The 20663-nt window shown below is 35.4% G+C and overlaps 1 protein-coding gene and 1 pseudogene across 8 annotated transcripts in view; both read right to left on the minus strand.

Moving 5' to 3' along the window:
- LOC150109436 (putative nudix hydrolase 6) overlaps positions 1-20663 on the minus strand; it is a 149150-nt gene that overhangs the window by 78420 nt on the left and 50067 nt on the right. For all 8 annotated transcript variants that reach the window (XM_090408209.1, XM_090408226.1, XM_090408218.1 and 5 more), the window contains 2 exons: positions 18301-18481; positions 4505-4687 (listed from right to left, as the gene is read on the minus strand). In XM_090408209.1, coding sequence (XP_090264335.1) covers positions 4505-4687; positions 18301-18481 — 364 coding nt within the window. The remainder of the gene's footprint in view (positions 1-4504; positions 4688-18300; positions 18482-20663) is intronic.
- Positions 20225-20345, minus strand: LOC150109437 (5S ribosomal RNA; annotated as a pseudogene).

Raw genomic sequence — 20663 nt, forward strand, 5'->3', positions numbered from 1 at the left:
GATTATAGGTATCAACAGATGGCATCAATGGCAATATCATATTAAAAACGAGGATATTAGGAAAGAACTTGACATTGTCAGCATCCAGGAATCCGTTAGCAGAGCTAATCTCAGGTGGTATGGTCAGTTAAACAGAATGGGCGAGGAAAGATTAGCAAAACAAGTGTTCTCTGCCAGGTTGGCAGCAAAACGACCCAGAGGAAGACCAAGATATAGGTGGATTGATACGGTACAAAGTGCTTTAGACAACAGAAATATAAGATCTGATAATGCTGGAGTCTTGACAAGTAACAGACCGATTTGGAGGAGAATTGTAGATAGGAAATTAATAATGATGTAATTTTTTTCATGTAGTACTATCTTATCCTGTACACCCCTTGAGGGTACCTGGCATGAATTTGATGATGATGATGATGACCAAGTGAAAAAACTTTCAAGATGCAATAAATAAGACCAGGAAACAAGGAAAATGATGAAACAAATGGATTACAGATTTTTAAATGTAAAATTTTGAAACTAAACATTTTTAAAAACTAACAATTAAAGAGCAAAAAGGAGCAAACTAGTGAAATATATACAGGAGACCAACTGCACAATAGCAGTGCTGGCTATTTCATGAAATCACAATCAGATGAATGCCAACATAAGCTATACCATAACCTACCAGCATTGGAAACCACTTACATTTATCCTTCTATCACTATCTCAAAAGATTGGTTATGTTAGCACAATTTATTAAAGCTTACAAATACTCTTCTTCAATCACTGCTCTAAACCAAGAAGGCACATACCTAAAAAGCATTTTTCACATTCTCATCAATAAACCCTCAGCAACTAACATAAATAGATCATGCTACTTATGTAGCCAGAAAATGTATGCTTTCTTCCCAAAGCAACTTATCTAAATCTTACACTGATATAAAATTCCCATATATCCATAATATTTACAAAGCCATCAAAATACATCTTAAGATATTCAACTTACATAATTGCCTTCACTACAAACCACAGACTACAAAATTTACTAAAACATAAATTTTGTAGTTTGTGGTTTGTAGTTTTGTAGCAATGCGGTTTATAAGTTTAACTGCCAATCTGGATGCAATATTTGTTACACTGGATCAACTATTTGCTGTTTAAAGTTTACTTAATGGAATATCATGTGATTGAAATATCCCCATACCAGAATACTTACATTCCACCTAAAAAGAAATGCAAACAAAAACATACCAATCATATCATTGCACACAACACAATCAAAACCTATCCCCACAATTGATTTTGAAGACGATGAAACCAAATTACTTTGTTAAGATTACTTCAATACGAACAAATCAGGATGATATAAACACAAAAAAACCATCATTTATCTTTTTTCATAATTAAATTAAAATTAAAATAATTAAAAAGTAAAATAAATTATACTCGAACCAGCTGAACTCCTCTTATCACATAATCGTAAACCATGCAGCAGCTAATAGTCAGTTTTGCACTGTTTACCATCCGATGACAATTTTCACAAAATGGTCATCATCACCATCATACTACTAGTCCTGTATGTATTTCACTAATTTTTGTTCCTTTTTGGCGTTTAAATTTTTACTTTTCAAAATTTATAGTCCAATTCTTTCTTGTTTACTGGTCATAATTGTTGGTGATAATGGTAATCATGTTGATGATAATTTGCATTATCATCAACACCATTCTTTTACTACGTTCTCAGTTCAATCAAGTTTAGCTTCAAATATTTTGTCATCCATGTCTTCCAAAAATATACAACCAGGTATGTCTTTTAAATTACTCTTCAGTATTGATTAAAATTTTATACCAGTCTTTTAATTCAGCCTCTGGTTGGAAATATGGAGAATTTATATTTTTATATGAAAACATAGTTCTCTCTCATGTTTCTTCCTAGTATTTTTATAACAAGAAATTCATTCCCACAGATTATTAACATCTGTGAAAAATGCCTAGAAATTAAAACAAATTGCCATTAATAAATGAATTGCACAGATTAACAAAATATAAAATTTGCAATTTAACCTATTATAGTATTTAAAATTTTTCATTACAATATATTAACATATATTTCTATTATAAAATAAAATTAAATACTGCAAACATAAGCTTCTGTGGTTTAGCAGTTCTGTGAGAGGTGTTCGGTATTGAGATCACATTATGGTGCAAATAAAGAGTTTAATAAAAATAAGCAACTAAAACCTCACAATTATTATTATTATTATAAAAAACCTCCACGGTGTCAAAGACTTATTGTGGGAGGTCTACTGTTATACACACAGTTTATCATACTGCACCTTAAATATGTTCATTGTCTCCCAAATGTGCCCTCTAGGCAATGCATTCCAATCACTCACCACTCTCCATGCAAAAAACTTTCTCCTCACCCCCTTGCTCACGTTCTCCTTATACAGCTTCCTGGGATAACCTCTTATTCTCTTCCTATCTTCACCCATTCTATGCAAAACCTCCCCGACATAAATCTGGTAATAACCTCTTAACAGCTTATATGTCTTGATCATATCCCCTTTCCTCCTTCTATCCACCAATTTCTGAGAACATTTTGTCAATCTGTCTTCATACTCAACATTCCAGAGAACAGAAACCACCTCAGTCAATCGTCTATGAACCTTTTCCAATACCATCTCTTTGAAAACCAGGTGAACAAATCTGCACACAGTAATTCATATGTGGCCTGATCAGTCTTATACAAGGGAAACATAACATCTTTACTTCTACAAGTTAGTGTTGTCCTTTGCATTATTCCAATTATCAGCTGTGTTGTTCTCACAGTTTTAATAACATATTCCCCAAATTTTAGGTCCTTGTCAACAATTACTCCCAGATCTCTCATCTTCTCTACCTCTTCCAAGATATTTCCACCAACTTATCATGGGAGATGGGGGGATGTGTACCCTACATCCCATCTCTGCTTTCCAAATTTCAAAACCTTACACTATGAACATTGAACTGACATCCCCACTCATTTACCTATTCAGGCAGTGTATTCAAGTCCTCTTGCAACTTGCTTATCAGCATTCAGACCTCTCCAAATATCATTTACATATAAATTAAACAGCAATGGACCAAAAACAGACCCTTGGGGTACATCACTAGTAACTTTACTCTTATGGGATATCGCTCCTCCATAGACAACTCGCTAATACCTATCAGACAACCAATCTCCAATCCAGTGAACTAATCTACTGTTCAGTCCCATCAGTTCCAATTTAATTACCGGCAATTTATCAGATGCCTTTGCAAAATCTAAATATACCACTGTATATGCAACACCCTTATTCAATGCATTTGTGACTTTATTATAAAAAGTAAGCAGATTGCTAAAGCATGATCTTCCTTTAGTAAATCCATGCTGGCTGCCAAAGAGTATTTTTCTGTTGTCAACCCAATTCTGACACACAGACTGGTCTATAATTCAAAGCCCTACTCTTATCACCTCCCTTATGAATAGGAACAATTTTATCCTCTTTGCACTCCTTTGGAACTTGACCCAGTGAAAGACTCATGCTGAAAAGATATGCAAAAGCTGATAACACTCTGGAACAGTGCCACAAAACACGTGGTGAAATAGCATCAAGTCTCAGAGCCTTATTTACATCAAATCTACATTAAATTCCTCATATACCTCCTGTTAACAGGATTTCATTCATATTCATAAGAATGAAATACCTTTTTAAATTGCTCATTAAATATCTCAACTATATCCTCCACAGTGGTTATCATTCCTTCGTTTTCACCAATCGATCCAGTCCTACCATAATCGTTCTTTCTTCTACTGGCCACATATAAAAAAAAAGGCATTCATCAGATTCATTACGCGTGTGGCATTTATCACATAGGCCAAACAGGAAGGTCAGGAGAGATACGCATGTTTGAACATGTAAAAGACATCGAAAAAAGAAGAGAGCATAAATCAAGCCTGGCATTTTCACACAACTAATAAAGGCCATCAAGTTTGGCAACAAACAAAAAAGTCATATATCTATTATAACTGTTTTACAAGAAAGTTTAAAGAAGCCTCATAAATGATTAGAATCCCTACATAATGCAATAAAAATCAAGGTTTAATCTTAAACCAGGTATGGTCTGCTTTCATCAAAAATTTAACAGCCACAGACCTAGGATATAGCACGCATGATATTATAGAATGTGATAGAAACAACTAACAATGTCCAACACACATACAGTAACGAATTTACTGTTTGTATTCTGGGTTATCAATTATATGTAAAAGTTGAGAAGTTATCATAACATCTAATATGTGTAATTAATTGTTAATAGGCTTTTGTTGAGTAAAACTTTTTTGTACCAGTACCCCTGATGATGTAAGTCTTGTGACTTACAAAACTTGTTGGGTTTTAATTGCTTATTTTTATTAAACTCTTTATTTAGATCATGATGTGGTCTCACTGAAAACTTCGCACAAAATTTAATATTGCTTAGCATGCATTTTATCAAAATATACCTTGTGACTACTGGATCGGCTGCATGATTAGGACCCCAGCGTCCTAGTCGGCCACGACCTTTTAATCCTGTTCTTCCTTCAGGATTTAGAGGATAACTATCCAATATAATATATTCTCCTATATGGCTACCTCTGTTGATATTTCCATCCAAACTATTCCACTTGGGATTAAATCCAACATCTCTAAATAAATATTAAATAAACTTAGGCCTGCTACAAAGTTCAATCTATATTATATATTTTATATACTGATTCATCATATAAAAAATATAAAACTCATATTTTATATTTTTCTATATTAAATTCAAGATTTACTTCATTTTGTTGCCTCTCTCCCTTTGAATAAAAGTCTGCTAGCAGAGGGATTGGAAATCATTATTAGTGTGATTGATTCACCTCATCCATCTCTTTAGGATGGATAGAGTCCCATAATGAGGGTTTCATGACGAATTTAATGCAGATGGTTTGTCATCTGCTGTATTCCCTTAAGGGCAATATTCATGACTGTAATCTGTGTGTGTTCACCGGGCCGGATTTCCTGTTCTGGGAGACAAAAAAACCTGAGTTTTCAGGTTAAAAAAAAAAAAAAAACTTTGTATGAGACCGGCTAACTCATTTTTTGTTGAAAGAGACCAGATAAATGTTTCTCATCACTGACAAGAATCAAACCCAGGTCTTTCTGACCAAAGGGCTTCATCTATACCAACTGAGCTACAGAAACTCTTTATTGGTTTGCTGGGATTGAAAGTCTCTAATAGTTTGCAAGGAGTGAAAATCTTTACTAATTTTGAGGGAATGGAAATGTTTATTGATTTAAACAGTGTAACAAGAACAGCAGCAGAAAACCTGAGAGCCACAAATTATTATATTTTATTACGAAAAATAAAACAAGGACTTATTTTATAAATTTTAAAACAGGCATATTCAAATGCATGTAATAAAAGTATATTGAAAAAAATAATAATATAAAAAATGCCATTCAGTGTGACTTCTGAGTTTAAGTATTCTTTATCAACTTATTTAAATAACTTGTCATCATTTCCTGTTAAGTACTGTCAAGGGAATATGCAAAATACTATGGCAGTACTAAACAATTAAATCTGCATTATGACAAGCTTCCTATCAACAATTTTCTTCCAAATTAGTATGTTATTTATTTTTTTATGCAAATTCCAGTTCATGAAATTTTGCAGATCCACTTAAACATTACACATTACTGTTGTAATGTTTAAATATATGGAAATCCTGCTCAAGAGACCAAACATGGATCTTCTGTTTTAGTTCACTTCAGGCACTTCCAATACTCAGGTTGGCGGTGGGATCGCACCTGTGTTTCAAAAAGAATCACAAATGTACCTGCATCCTTTCTTTCATTGTTACACAGTGATCAGTATTCATTACAACAATATTATGAGACTACCACCACATTGTAGTAATAACTTTAATTTAAGATAAAAGAGTATTAATAGTGTCAATATTATTTACAGTCCTCCCTGAGAGAAACTGACCCATTTGGAGCTATGGCTGAAGCAACTAAGGCTTTGAGGCCTTAGTTGCTTCAGCCATATATTAAATATATTATATTATATCTGATTGCATTTGTTCATGTTTTGTGGATGAGCTCCGGAAGAAAACACCCAGCCACATCTGTATGAGATAGGCTAACTCATTAGCATTCATTTTAGAAATTATGGACTTTACAACCATTTTAGAAATTATGGACTTTACAACCATTTTATAAATAACTATTTTAATTTCCCAACGTTTCGACCTTCATATTAAGGTCATCATCTGGAGTATATACAAATATACAAGGACAAGCTGAGTTACATTTCACACAGTAAGCTAAAGGAACAATGATTTGATCACCGGTTATTCTACTGGCATGACCTATAGTAAAAAAAAAAAAAAAGGGAAAAAAATACAGATAAAATTAAAAATTAATTAAATATTTAGAAACTACATCAAAGCTAAATTCTATTTATTTCTTTTAGTGTTGCACTTTTAGTGTATCCTAAATTCTATTTAAGATAACATGGGAGAAACATTCTTTCATATAGATAGTTTTCTTACAGTAACAATGATGTCCTATTTTTTACCATGACAATTGTTATATTAGGTTTAAGATTCCATATTATCTACAGTCTGTTTATAGTTAGCTCTTAGGGAGAAAAGTTCCGTGGGCAGAATATGTGCCTTCCATTATGCTTGGGATTTTTAGACCATCATTATTGTTCAGATTGGGGTGGGTGATAAGAATCTCACAGGCTTCCTTAAATTTGCATTCTTATCACATTTTAAATATAAATAATAAGAAAAAAATAACAAGCAACTTAACGAAACATGAATTAACAGCGGTGAAATCATTAAAATCAAATGAGAACATCGTAATAACTAGAGACGATAAAGGAAGTGCCACCGTTATTCTAAATCGAACCACATATTTAGAAAAAATGAATCTGCTTGTCTCAGACAATAGTACATACCAACTTGTTAACTATGACCCAACCAACAGAATAAAAAAGAAAACAGAGAAACTACTTAAATCAATTACTACATGGCCCGAAGAAATGGTTACAGCCAAAACACTATTAACAAAATTCTCTACAGGACCTCAATAAAAAACAAAGATAAACTAGACTACAATAAAACTATAACCATTCCTTACATTAAAGGGACATCAGATAAAATAAACAGAATACTAAAGAATACAACCTCAAAGTTACCTTTAAACCTCCTGCAAAATTAAAAAGCTTACTCAACTCATCCAAAGACCCACTCCCTCCGCTGGCCCACCCTGGAGTAGACCGTATTTATTGCACTTGTAATCTACCATATATAGGGAAAACAATTCCTATCAGAAAAAAGGAACATAAATGACACTTTAAATATAATAACTATGGTGAAGCTGGCCTTTCTGATCATGTCCTGAACACTTTACATAGAATAAACTGGAAAAAAAAACAGTTGTTTACATCACACCAAAACATGGTATGAATGTAAACTTAAGGAAGCCTGTGAGATTCTTAACCACCCCAATCAACAATAACGATGGTCTAAAAATCCCAAGCATATGGAAGGCACATATTCTACCCACAGAACCTTTCTCCCTGAGAGCTAACTATAAACAGGACTGTAGATAAACCAGAATCTTAAATCTAATATAACAATTGTCATGGTAAAAAATAGGACATCATTGTTACTGTAAAAAAACTATCTATATGAAAGAATGTTTCTCCCATGTTATCTTAAATAGAATTTAGCTTTGATGTAGTTTCTAAATATTTAATTAATTTTTAATTTTATCTGTATCTTTTTTATTTCCACTAGAAGTCATGCCAGTAGAATAACCAGTGATCTAATCATTGTTTCTTTAGCTTACTGTGTGAAATATAACTCAGCTTGTCCTTGTATATTTGTATATACTCCAGATGATAACCTTATTATGAAGGTCGAAACATCGAGAAATTAAAATAATTATTTATAACAGGGTTGTAAAGTCCATAATTTCTAAAATGGATAGGCTAACTCACTTTTTGACCACATCTTTCTACATACCACAATACATTTATACCTTGCCTTGAAAACATTCAGCAATGGAGAATTTGTGACTCACTTTGGCAATACATTTATTTCAGCACCTGCAATGCAAAAAATCTACTTTTCACTACCTGACTTGCACTGTATACACTAACCTGTATACAGTTTCCAGAAATGATCTCTGATTCTCCAACTACCTATGACCCCTATGCAATAGTTCCTCTCTATTGATCTGATAAGCTATTCTCACCATCACTTCTCAATTATATCAGCTCTTTTCCTACTATTCTGAGATCTTGTACTCTACATTCCAGAGTCGTAAGGTCTTAGTCACCCACCTCTTGATTTTTCTCTAATGTTTCCTTATCACTCAGATATCCAGGTGACTAGATCTGCTCACAGAAGCCCAAATGTTTCCTTATACAGCACAGCTATTATCCCCTTATTTCTACTTGTCAATGTCCTTTGTATTATGACAGCAACTTTCAGGGTAACTTTTACCACATTTGTAATTATTATTATTATTATTATTATTATTCAGGCCTCCATGGAGTCAAAAGACTCATCGTGGGAGGTCCTTCCTAAGAACATAAAGTCTGTTAAGACTCATCGAGGGGAGGTCCCCCCCCTAAGAAACACAAAGTCTATCATACCACTCTTTAAACTCATTGATCGTTCTAGCTCTCACCACTCCATCAGGCAATGCATTCCACAGTTCAACCACCCTCCATGCAAAGAAACCACTCCTCACCCTCTTACTCACAGTTTCCTTTCGTAACTTCCAGGGATGGCCTCTTGTCAACACTCCTTCCTGCTGTTCAACCAAGCGAAAGAACTCCCCAGTGTCAACCCTGTAACCACCTCTCAACAGTTTAAAAGTCTCAATCATATCACCTCTCCTTCTTCTATCCGCCAAATTCTGCAGTCCACATTCCCTCAGCCGATCCTCATAACTATCCTTGTACAGTCCTGAAACCATCTTTGTCATCCGTCTTTGTATCCTTTCCACAGTTAATTTATCCCCTTCAAATCCTAGGGACCAAATCTGAGAACAATAGTCCAAGTGTGGTCTGAACAGAGACTTATACAATGGAATGATAACCCTCTTATCTCTGCAGGTCAGTGTCCTTCTCATAATTGCAGCAATCCTCTGTGTTACCTTCACCACCTTTGCAATATGTCCCCTAAAGTTCAGGTTTCTATCAATCATTAACCCCAGATCTCTTGTCTCCCCTACTTCCTCCAGTATAACTCCTCCCATAGAGTATGCAGCATCCCATCGATGTTTCCCAAACCTCAAGACCTTACATTTTGCTGCATTAAACTGATATCCCCATTCATTTGCCCATCTATCTAGCTTATTCAAATCCTCTTGCAAGGCTACCACATCTGCACTATTACTAATAATCTACATTACATCAGTGCCTTAGATCACTCTCCCCAATTTAACATCATTAGCAAACAACTAAATATCTCTTCTCAATTCTTAAACTATATTATCAATATAAAAATTAAGCACCGGCAATTCCAAGAACAGAACCTTGTGGCATTCTGTCTGTCTCCTATCTCTTTAGAAACACTGGCACTTTCATACACAACTTGCTGACTTCTGTTAACTAACCATCCCTGTCACCAACAGTTGAATTTCAACTATTGGTTACAGTTTCAACCAACAGATAGGGAATTTTGATCAACACTTTAAAAAGTTAGGAAATTTCAACAGTAGTTGTCATGTGATATTCTATCAAATGCCTTTGCAAAATCTATAGAAAAATCAGTGCATAAGAATCTCCTCTGTCCAATCACTTTTTACCTTATTATAAAACATTAACTAAGTTACTAAAGCAAAACCTCCCCTTAACAAACCTATGCTACTTTCTAATAAGATATGCATTCTCGTCAACCAAGCTTGTATTCTATCTCTATGGTGAATAGGTCTTTCTAGCACATTCACCCATATACACACTGACCTATAGCTTCTTGTAGATAAGCTTATATGTTGGTTAGCCATACTTCTGATTTTTTAGGAAACGACAATGTAAACTAAATTATTAATTATAAAAACTTTAATTAATAACCATATATATTTCAGCAATGTTACATTGCCATCTTCAGGAATCACAAAACAATGATATGTGCACACAGACACTCATACTAAGTAAATGAGGCTGAAGAAAGGCAACTGAAATCAGTCCTAGAGTCTTGAAAGTGTCTCCTAAGGGGCTAAATTGGCACTGGGCTGACGATCTTAGAATGTAAGCTTCCCAAATTTGGGGCAGGCTCATGCACCCAAATTTGTTGAGGTTTGGGAAGTTTTTCAGAATTGAGGATGATTCAAGGAATAATCTTTCATACTTGTACTTACTGCAGTGTAATGAAGTGGTTCTTTCAGCATATCCTGTGGTGGGTGTCCAATGTATGGTCAGCAAGTCCTGAGTAGCTGTATTGGTTGAACCGTATATAGTCCTTGTGCTTAGATATCTTGATATTGGCTGTCCTGCCTGTCTGGCCATAGTAGGACAGTTTGCAATTGCAAAGGATCTTGTATACTCTAGGTAGGTCTAAGGGAATTGGCTGGTCTTTAGTGGAGAAGAGAGATGCCAATTTCTTATGTGGTTTGTAACTAGTTGTGAGGTCATATTTTCTTAGGATTTTTGTTAGTGTTTCAGATGTACTCTGGATATATGAAATGGTGATAGATTTAGAGTAATTTCTGCTATGAAAGGGGAGGGGTGGAGGGGGGGGATTGTGGTTAAATGATTTTAATATTTTTTGGATTTTTTGGGGTTGTAGCCAATGGCTACAACCGCAAAGAAAGTGTTAAAGACATAGTTAAGTTCAGTAGTTAGGGCATTGTTATCTGAACTGATTACTTTTGCCCGGTTATATAGGATTTTTATAATCCCGTATTGTTGGGAGGAAGGGACGGTGACTGCTGCTGAATTTATCTACCTGTATGTGTAGATTTTCTGTAAACATAGAAAGCCAAGGATCCATCAGGCTGGCATGTATAAACAGTCAACACCCCAAACCTGGGGTGTTGACTGTTTAAGTGCATTGAGAAATTGTGGAATGTATCCAGGCCAAGCAGTCAAATGGTGAACACATCATCCACATAGCATAGCCAAACAGTGGGTTTATGTGGGGCAGAGTTTAAGGCTTTTTCTTCAAAGGTCTCCATAAAGAAGTTGGCCAGGGGAGAGAGTGGAGAACCCATGGCTGTCCCCTCTATCTGTTTCTAGAATTTTTCTTACTAAACAAAATAGCCTGAGTTCATGGTGAATTGAAATAGGGCTGAGATATTAGGAAAAAATTTGGCTTGGATGAGATCTAAGGTATCTTTGAGTGGGACATTGGTGAATAAGGAGAAGACATCAAAATTGACCATTATTTCAGTGTGATGGAGTGAGAGGGTTTTCTATACTGGCTTTAAAGTGGGCTGAATTTTTTATCAGTGAAGGTGTGTTGCCAGTATACTGGCAACACACCTTCACTGATGTGTGTTGCCAGTATACTGTGTGAGCACTTTAGCTAATTTGTATATGTGTGTGTGTGGGGGGGGGGGGATCAATGCTATCCACAATGGGATGTAATGGTACATTTTGCTTAGGATTTTTGGTAGTCCATATATCTGGGGGAAGTCTAGAGTTAAAAGGTTTTAGTCTGTTAGTCACTTCCACAGGCCAAGAGGTAACCATCTTAAGGAGCCTATGGAGTATTCTGATTTGAGTGCTGGTGGGATCATATTCTATAGGGAGGTAGGTAGAATGATCTAAAATGTGCCTGCATGCACATATCATTGTTTTGTGATCCAAAATATAGGTAGTTTTTAATTAAAGTTTTTATAATTAATAATTAATCATTTCCTAAAAAATTAGAAGTAGACCTATAGCTTAACACCACTGATTGTGACACTCCCTTTTTGCAGTGGCATTATTTTCCTTTCTTTGGGTCTGTTCTTGCTGAACAACAAGTGAATGGCAAACAACACAGTCTGTTGCTCTGCATATTCCCTTAATATTAGTGGCAATACCCCATCTGGTCCCATAGCCATATCAAGCTTACTTAAAATTCAAAATACTTCATATTCTTGATCTACCAGTCTCCTTTCTTCCTTCCCTTTGTTATTCAATACTACTCTCAACAATTTCCTGCAACTAAAAGTCAGTCTTTCATATTGGCAGAGAACTCACACAATTTAGAGACAAAAGAAGGGGGGAAAAACTGTAAGTGGTAAATGGTGAGTGTCACTGTGTGTAGATAAAGGATTGAGTACTGGAGATGGCAAGTTGTGTGAAGTGACATCCTGTGATGAGTCCTAACTTCTGCATTATACTTCTCCTGCCATCGATGCCTTAATAATCAAAACCACAAAGATCAGAAAATCACCAGGCATAGATGTAATAACTATGGAACTACTGAAAGCAGGGGTAAAACCTATCATAGATGCTCTGCTCAAATTCGTCAAGATGTGTGGAACAACAAATCAAAGCCTAAAGATTAGTGTACCTCTGTTCTGATTCATATTCTTAAAAAAGGGAACAGTACAAAATGTAGCAGTTATAGAACTATCACTTTAATCAGTCATCCAAGAAAAATTTTCCTAAAAATCTTACTCTCTACAATTGAGAAGAAAATAGAAAGCATACTTTCAGAGAACCAAGCAGGATTCCATAAAAACAAGAGTACAATAGACTGCTTATTCACAATACATCTCAATGGTGAAATATATATTTAACATAATAAAATACTATGTCACAATTTTATAGATATACAGAAGGCCTTCGATTCAGTACAGTATGAAGTACTGTAGAGAACACTGAACCAGTACAGAATAGATAATAAAATAGTGCACCTAATTAAAACTCTTTACTGCTCCTCAGAAATCGATGACCTATAGCAAATGTTTCAAAATGGAAAGAGGGTGTGCATCAAGGCTGCATACTTTTGCTGATACTCCTATATCTGGAATATATAATATACTCAGCCTTGGAAAACAGCAGTATTGGAATTATGGTTGGTGGCAAAAAAAAAACAACAATCTGAGATTCGCTATGACATTGGCCTTATAGCAGAGAATAAACAACAGTTACAAGAATTAACAGATAGAGTTTCTAATGCACTTAGTGATTATGGATTAAAGGTCAGTATTCGCAAATTAAAATGTTGTCATCAGGTAATAAGCCCATAAAAATTTCAGTTAATAATGAAAAACTGGAAGAAGTAGAAAGATTCACCAACTTGGAAAGACAAAAAACACAGAGATGGCCAGTCTAACATGATATTAATATGCATTACTAAAGCAACTATTGCCTTTCAGAGGGTACAGCTCCTTTTGAAGGACAATAAAATACAGCTAACTACAAGACATTACCTCATTGATGCTCTTCTTAACTGTCTTATTATATGGACATCAGAGTTAGTCATTGCTAAAGGAAGATAAGAAAAGACTATTGGCTTTCAAGATGAAGTGCTACAGAAAATATTTGATAATACCATACACAGCACACATAACAAATGACAAGGTTTAGAAGGAAAATCTGCTCCATTGCTAGAACACAAGAAAATATCATCAGTAAAATATGTTGGAAACAGTTCCAGTGGCTGGGTCATGTGGCTAGATCAGAGAGTTTACCTAAAATAGCACTAGAGGGCTTGACTTCACATAAAAAAAAAATACCAAGGATGACCTAGAATCACCTGAATAGATAATATTAGAAAATGGACTAATTCTTTGTTCTCCACCTTGTTAAGGAGATCAAAGACAGAAACATCTGGAGAGTATGTTAAAGCGATCACCTTTATAGTGCCCTAATGGTCCATAGACTATGGGTGAAGAAGAAGAAGCCACTGATGAGTACACTACGTTTATACCTCCTTCACAAACATTTTTCTCTACAACTCCTACATAATTTCATGAGTCATCCATTTCATTCTAAACCTACTTATTCCCATAACTTTAGGAATATAATCTGATATAGCCATCAATAACTGATCATGCTATATAAGTAGTCAATCTATTTCCCAACTTTATCACTGTCCCTGCCATACATTCCACACTTCTGCTTTTGTTCAGTTAAGCATCTGCCTAGCAACTTCCCTTGTCAAAATCACAGGATCAATCTATCCAATAGGTGGCATTGCATTATGGTGACTTCTTCTATTTAATGTATAAGGCATTATTATTGCTTAATTGCATAATTGTTTTGGTGATATGTTCAGTGCAAATATTCAGGTAAAAAATCTACAAACAAAACTGTGTGTGACTGAGAATGGCTAGGAGCATGTTCCTCTGTGAGGGTAGAGATCAATGATAGATATCTGATTCGATATAAGTATGTATGTATGCTGTCATACTCTGGAAAATTAAACACAGAAATTTAAACTTAGGTGAAATAAATTTATTAGCTGTAAAATTTTCACCTGGTATCAAGGGTATCTTCAGTCAAAATAAATTACAATAAAAGAATTAATTTTAAAAAATGACACATAATCAAGAATTTGCATAAAATTGATATAATAATATTTCCCATAAAGGGGATAAGCAAAGGCCATCAGATCTATTTAAGTTTGGTTGGTGTAGAAAGGCCTCAAGCTATCCTTGTATAATTGCTGTATAAGAAATCTACTTTTATGTAAAAGTTTAGTTTTCTTCCAAAAATTCTATGTTCAGTCAAGACAGCATGTTCTGTTAGGCCAGACTTCTCAGGTTCAAGATAATGGATATAAGATTTATGTTTTTTTGCAGTGGATGGTTGTAGGGGATCCACAAACCACAGGAGCAGGGGATCTGGTAGACTGAGTGGAGAAAGGTTGTCTTTAGATGAAGAAAGGAACTAGAAATCTTCCTGATAAAAGTTTCAACATTCCTGACAGGACAAAAGGATACTGCAATATTAAGAGGTTTTAAAATATAAGCAATACTTTCAGAAATTTCTTCAATATATGGGAGTGGAATCCGAGTTAGATGATCTTCAGGAGATCTTGAGACTGGCAGCCTAAAGCTGTTAAAAGCTTTCTAGATAAAGGATTCATTAAAGACTTTTTTTTCATTTTGATATAATTCAATTCTTGCTTTAAAAGGTCTCCAGTGGAACATACAAGCACAATGCAATAAGGTCCTAACAGTTCCAACTTTTTTGACTGGAATATGAGTCCACGATGAGTCTTCTGACTCAATGGAGATACCTGTATAATAAAAACAATGATGATAAGAAGTAGCATGGATATAATGATCAGTATGAGTTTCTTTTCTAAAAACTGAAAATTATAACCAACCATCTGGTTGATGAAGAGTTTAAATATCTAAATTGCAGATTCCCATTTTATTTTATTTAATTAATTAATTTATTTTTATGCAGCTCTTGCTTTAAAGTGTTATTTATCCATTTAACTCTAATGCAATTACTTCTCCTAATTCTGGGAATGCAATCAGATATTGCTTCCCTCAGTCACCCATTGACAAATTCCATGCATTGATTCTTCAGACATGCAGTTTCTCTCAGCTTCTCTTACTGACATGTGAATTGTCACATTCCAAGTCAAAACTGCATGATGACTCTCACTAAATGAAGGCCTAATGATCGCTTCATTTATAGATAGATTCTTAAATGCTTTTACTAGATTCATTGCCTGTTACATCACATGCGCTTAAAGTAGTACTCCCTCAGTAATTCTGTGAATTTGCTTTCCTATGTCTTGTATGTTTCATCCTCCCTCTGGTTCACAGTCCCCCTTCAGATGACTCTGGTCTGTAGCAACAATCAGCTGTGTATTTTGTGTTGTTAAACTTTTAAACATCTCACACAATACAGCCTTGAATCCATTTCCTGTATTACTCATATTACTCATACTGAGTGTTGCTAAAAATAATCATTAGCAACACACCCTTGTCCTTCTTACTCTGTCTTCTGTGAATAAACTGAATCCAACACATTCTATTCCTGTAAAAATGTTCTTCTACTCTGTCAGCCAGGCCTCATTAATGACAATATTTTTTTGAATCCAATTTTTTTTTCATCTAACAATGAAAAAAAGTAATAATAATAAATACTTGGCTTTATTCCTGACGCTTTTGGCAGAAGTGAATATACAAGTACTAACTACCAGACTGATGAGTACTCAAGGAACACCTAAAACATAACCAGTTCAAACAGAAAGTTAGAGCTGCTTCTTGAACTAAATCTGCACCACTTTTTCATGGTTTTTCACTTTTCTTTCTTGGCAAACTAGTCCCATATTTACTGGGATCATAGCCAACATACTATTATTTTCTGTCACTCTATTCATTACACTCGTAGTTTCAACCTTTTAATTTAATGCACATGTATATGCTTTCTTGCAGTCACCCAGCTTATCTAGTTTCCCTGACTATTGACATTCACTCTTTCAGCAAACAGTAATTTTGCTAAGTACCTGACATCAAAACCTTTCAAGTGTAACCATCTTGCAAGCACTAAACATTTTGATCATCAAAATCGTCTCAAATATACTGTATGTCATTTCTTCTATACACTACTTACTGAATCAGCATCAGCTCACTCCTGCCATACCGTAGCAATAAACTCTCAATACTGACTTTTTCCTCTTTATTTTTTCCTTTTGGATCATTTGTGTATGGTGGGGCAGTTTCAAGGAGGAGGCAGAGGGCTACAAGTGGGGTCCCACAGGGCTCAGTACTGGGACCTGTATTGTTTAACCTTTATATCAATGACATTGTCAGTGGATTGCAGGGGGGGGGGTGATATTCAGTTGTTTGCAGATGATGTGAAGCTGGGAAGGGTTATTAGTAATAGTGCAGATGTGGTAGCCCTGCAACAGGATTTGAATAAGCTAGACAGATGGGCAAATGAATGGAGGTATCAGTTTAATGCAGCAAAATGTAAGGTCTTGTGGTTTGGGACATATCGATGGGATGCTGCATACTCTATTGGAGGAGCTATACTGGAGAAAGTAGGGGAGACAAGAGATCTGGGGTTGATGATTGATAGAAACCTGAACTTTAGGGGACATATTGCAAAGGTGGTGAAGGTAACACAGACGATTGCTGCAATAATGAGAAGGACACTGACCTGCAGATAAAAGAGTTATCATTCCGTTGTATAAGACTCTGATCAGACCACACTTGGACTATTGTTCTCGGATTTGGTCCCCAGGATTTAAAGGGGATAAATTAACTGTGGAAAGGGCACAAAGGTGGATAACAAAGATGGTTTCAGGACTGTACAATGTTAATTATGAGGATCGACTGAGGGAATGTGGACTGCAGAGTTTGGTGAATAGAAGAGGAGAGGAGATATGATCGAGACTTTTAAACTGTTGAGAGGTGGTTACAGGGTTGACACTGGGGAGTTCTTTTGCTTGGTTGAACAGCGGGAAGAGTGATGACAAGGGGCCATCCCTGGAAGTTACGAAAGGAAACTGTGAGCAAGAGGGTGAGGAGTGGTTGAACCATGGAATGCATTGCCTGATAGAGTGATGAGAGCGAGAACGATGAGTCTTGATAGACTTTGTGTTTCTTAGGAAGGACCTCCCGCGATGAGTCTTTTGACTCCATGGAGGCCTGAATAATAATAATAATTTGTACCGACCAACTGCCTCATCTCATCCACTTGGTCTATATGCTTACATACACCCTTGATTGCATCATAAATGTTTCTTTCAGACTTTTTTTTTTGTTTTTCATCTTTTTCTGTGAAATTGCAAACCTTCCTTTACATCAGCACTTGTTTTGTTTCCTTTCATACCATTTGTCTTGTAAACCTCAAAATTTCCAACATCATGCTGCATTTTTATTTCCTATTTCTTTCATATCCCCTTTCTGCAACCTCAAAATTTCCAACATCATGCTGCATTTTTATTTCCTATTTCTTTCAAATCCCCTTTCTCACATATCACCACTCATCATGCCATCTCACATGTTCTCTCATTTAAAAATCTGCTCACAAATTAAAAATCAAATTAAGCAAGTCACAAACTAAAAAGTAGTCATATTTTATGCTTATAGATGCAATTAATCTTAAACAGCTGCAAGCACTGAACAACCACAGCAATGATTATCTTTGATCACTCTGGAGACTAACACTGAATTAGGCAAAATCATTACAAGGCAGATAATGTGCAGCAGGTAGTTAGTTGTTACCAAGTGTTATGCGATTTACTGTGCATTCAACACAAATCTGCTCAGGAAATTATAAAAAATAACTGGTTACATTTATCATTAAAAAATATCATGTAAATAAATTTCATGGTTTTACCCAATATCAGGATCAACCCATGGTTTTGGATCTGAATATGTAAGAGTGAACACAGGGGGATCATACTGTGGCCATTCCACTGACCATGGAACATATTCATCTGGAACTTCTAAACGCTTGATATTATTACTATATGGATATAGGATATTTCTGCACTTGGTATGTAACGTCATAGTGGAACCTGTTAAAAAAAAAAAAAGAATAACAGAAAAAAATGAGAAAAGCCATCCAAAAGTATGAATCTGCTATCACAAAAATGTATACAGAATAAGTTATGCAGGAAAAAACCCATTATCAGGAGCAAGTTAGTCGGTGAGAATAACTGAATGTTTAAAAACTAAAATAAAAATAAATGAGTAAAAACTTCAGTATTTGAACAATTTGGTGTGTTTTTCAAATATTCGGCTTTTACTGAATTAGTAGAAAGGTTCAGTATTCAGCTGGCCGAATCAAGAAAATTCCCATTATAAGAGTCATAACAAATGCAATCAAATGAGCAAAGCCTCCTCTTATTTTGTGAGAGTACATAGAAAGGCTTGCTGTATGTGATAGGTACTTTCTTTGGTGTTTTTATTTTAGCCTATATTATGTAGTCTTAAAAGTTGTTTATATTATAAAGTATTAAAATTTGTCTTAAAATGTTGAAAAAATAGCTCAGAGTTTTGGCCTTGAATAATAAAAAAAAGCAATATTTGGAAGTTTCATGATTTATATTCAGATTCAAAACTGAAATGTAAAATATGCAAACAACAAAATATCTGAGTGATACAGAAAAGGAAAAAGAAAAGGAAATACACATCTCTGATTAATCATGTAAAATTGCAAGCATAACAAATGAAATTGTAAAATAAACAATGAAACTGAAATATCAGACCACCAAATCTTAATAAAAAAATCTAACGTGTCTCATGACATCCAAACTATTTCAGCCAGCATTCAGTTATTTTATCAGCAATAAGTCTAACTTTAAAGCTCTTATGGATGCATTCATTACATATTTTTATCCTGCATGGTAATACTTCCAGCTTACCTCAGCATCTCAGTGTGTGGCCTTTGTTCTTGTTGTTTCTTATGAGGCAAACATCCCATGCCATATACAATGGCAGGATGTGCTCCAGATGCCTTCGTCCTTCCTCATTCAAATGCAAGCAGTCTCTCACATACAGTTCCCTTCTGTCCTCAAATGCCCTCCAGGCATCCACATATTGCAATCCTCTCTGCTGAGACATTCTGGCTATTATGCTATTCAGTATTACTGCTCTTCTGATCAGCTCGTCACTATCATACCTGGGCAACACAGACACACAATCTTTCCTCTCTGCATTTTCTTTTGTACAACCTCAAGCAAATATCTCAGATCTCTCGCCATCTGATTTACATTGCCTCTCAAGTCATTCGTGCCCACCTGCCATAGCCACACTTTCTCTCGTCCCTCCAGGCAAACACTCCTCTGGCATCCTATCTTGTACACTACGAATCCTAGAGTCTCCATACATCACACCTCTTACCACTCTGTTCCTTGATTGCTCACCTGCATCCCTCACTCTCTCTCTCTCTCTCTCCTCTAACCCTTTCTGTCTGTGTTCCCCTACTTACCTGCTGTCCTGGTAAACTTTCTCTCTCTCTCTCTCTCTCATTCCCTCTCTTCTACCATTTTCATACCTCTCTCTCATTCCCTCTCTCCTACTGTTTCTATTCTCTCCTCTTCTATCATTCCCATAACTCTTTCTCACTCCTACTCTGATTCGACTTGCATTCATCCCTTCAATTCTCCTTATCCCATCTTTTATACTTCTCATCTCATTCCCAATACATTCCACTTCCTCTTTCAGCTCATCTCTCTCTTTGCAGCACCTTTTTTTATTTGCCATTTGCCATGAAATAATTAATGAAATAATTTTCTTATTTGCCATGAAATAATTAATGCCAGCAGCACCCAGGGTTCCCAGGTGGACACCCTCCCAAGTACTAACTGGGCTCAGGTTTGCTTAACTTCACTGATCAGACAAGAACTAGTGCTTTCAAACCGATCTCTGGCCACTGACAAGTTATGAAAGTGATCAAGACAAATTTCCAGTATATTAATCTTGTAAAAACCCCTTCAGTAATTTGTATGTCTCAATCATATCATCCCTTTTCTGCCTGTAAACAAATTTTTATAAACCACAAATCTTCAACTTATCCTCATAAGGTGCATTCCACAGACCTGCTACCATCTTGGTTACTTGCCTCTGGATCCACTCCACCTCTTCATCCCCAAGAAATCCAGAGATATGTGCACAATAGTCAAGATGGGGATCTCACCCTATAAAGAAGTAAATAAACTGCTTCTTTCTACTCATCAGGTGTTCTTCAATAACCAA

The sequence above is a fragment of the Typopeltis vanoorti genome, chromosome 2 (assembly GCF_054136105.1).
Source record: "Typopeltis vanoorti isolate ZY-2024b chromosome 2, IOZ_Tvanoo_1.0, whole genome shotgun sequence".
NCBI lineage: Eukaryota > Metazoa > Arthropoda > Arachnida > Uropygi > Thelyphonidae > Typopeltis > Typopeltis vanoorti.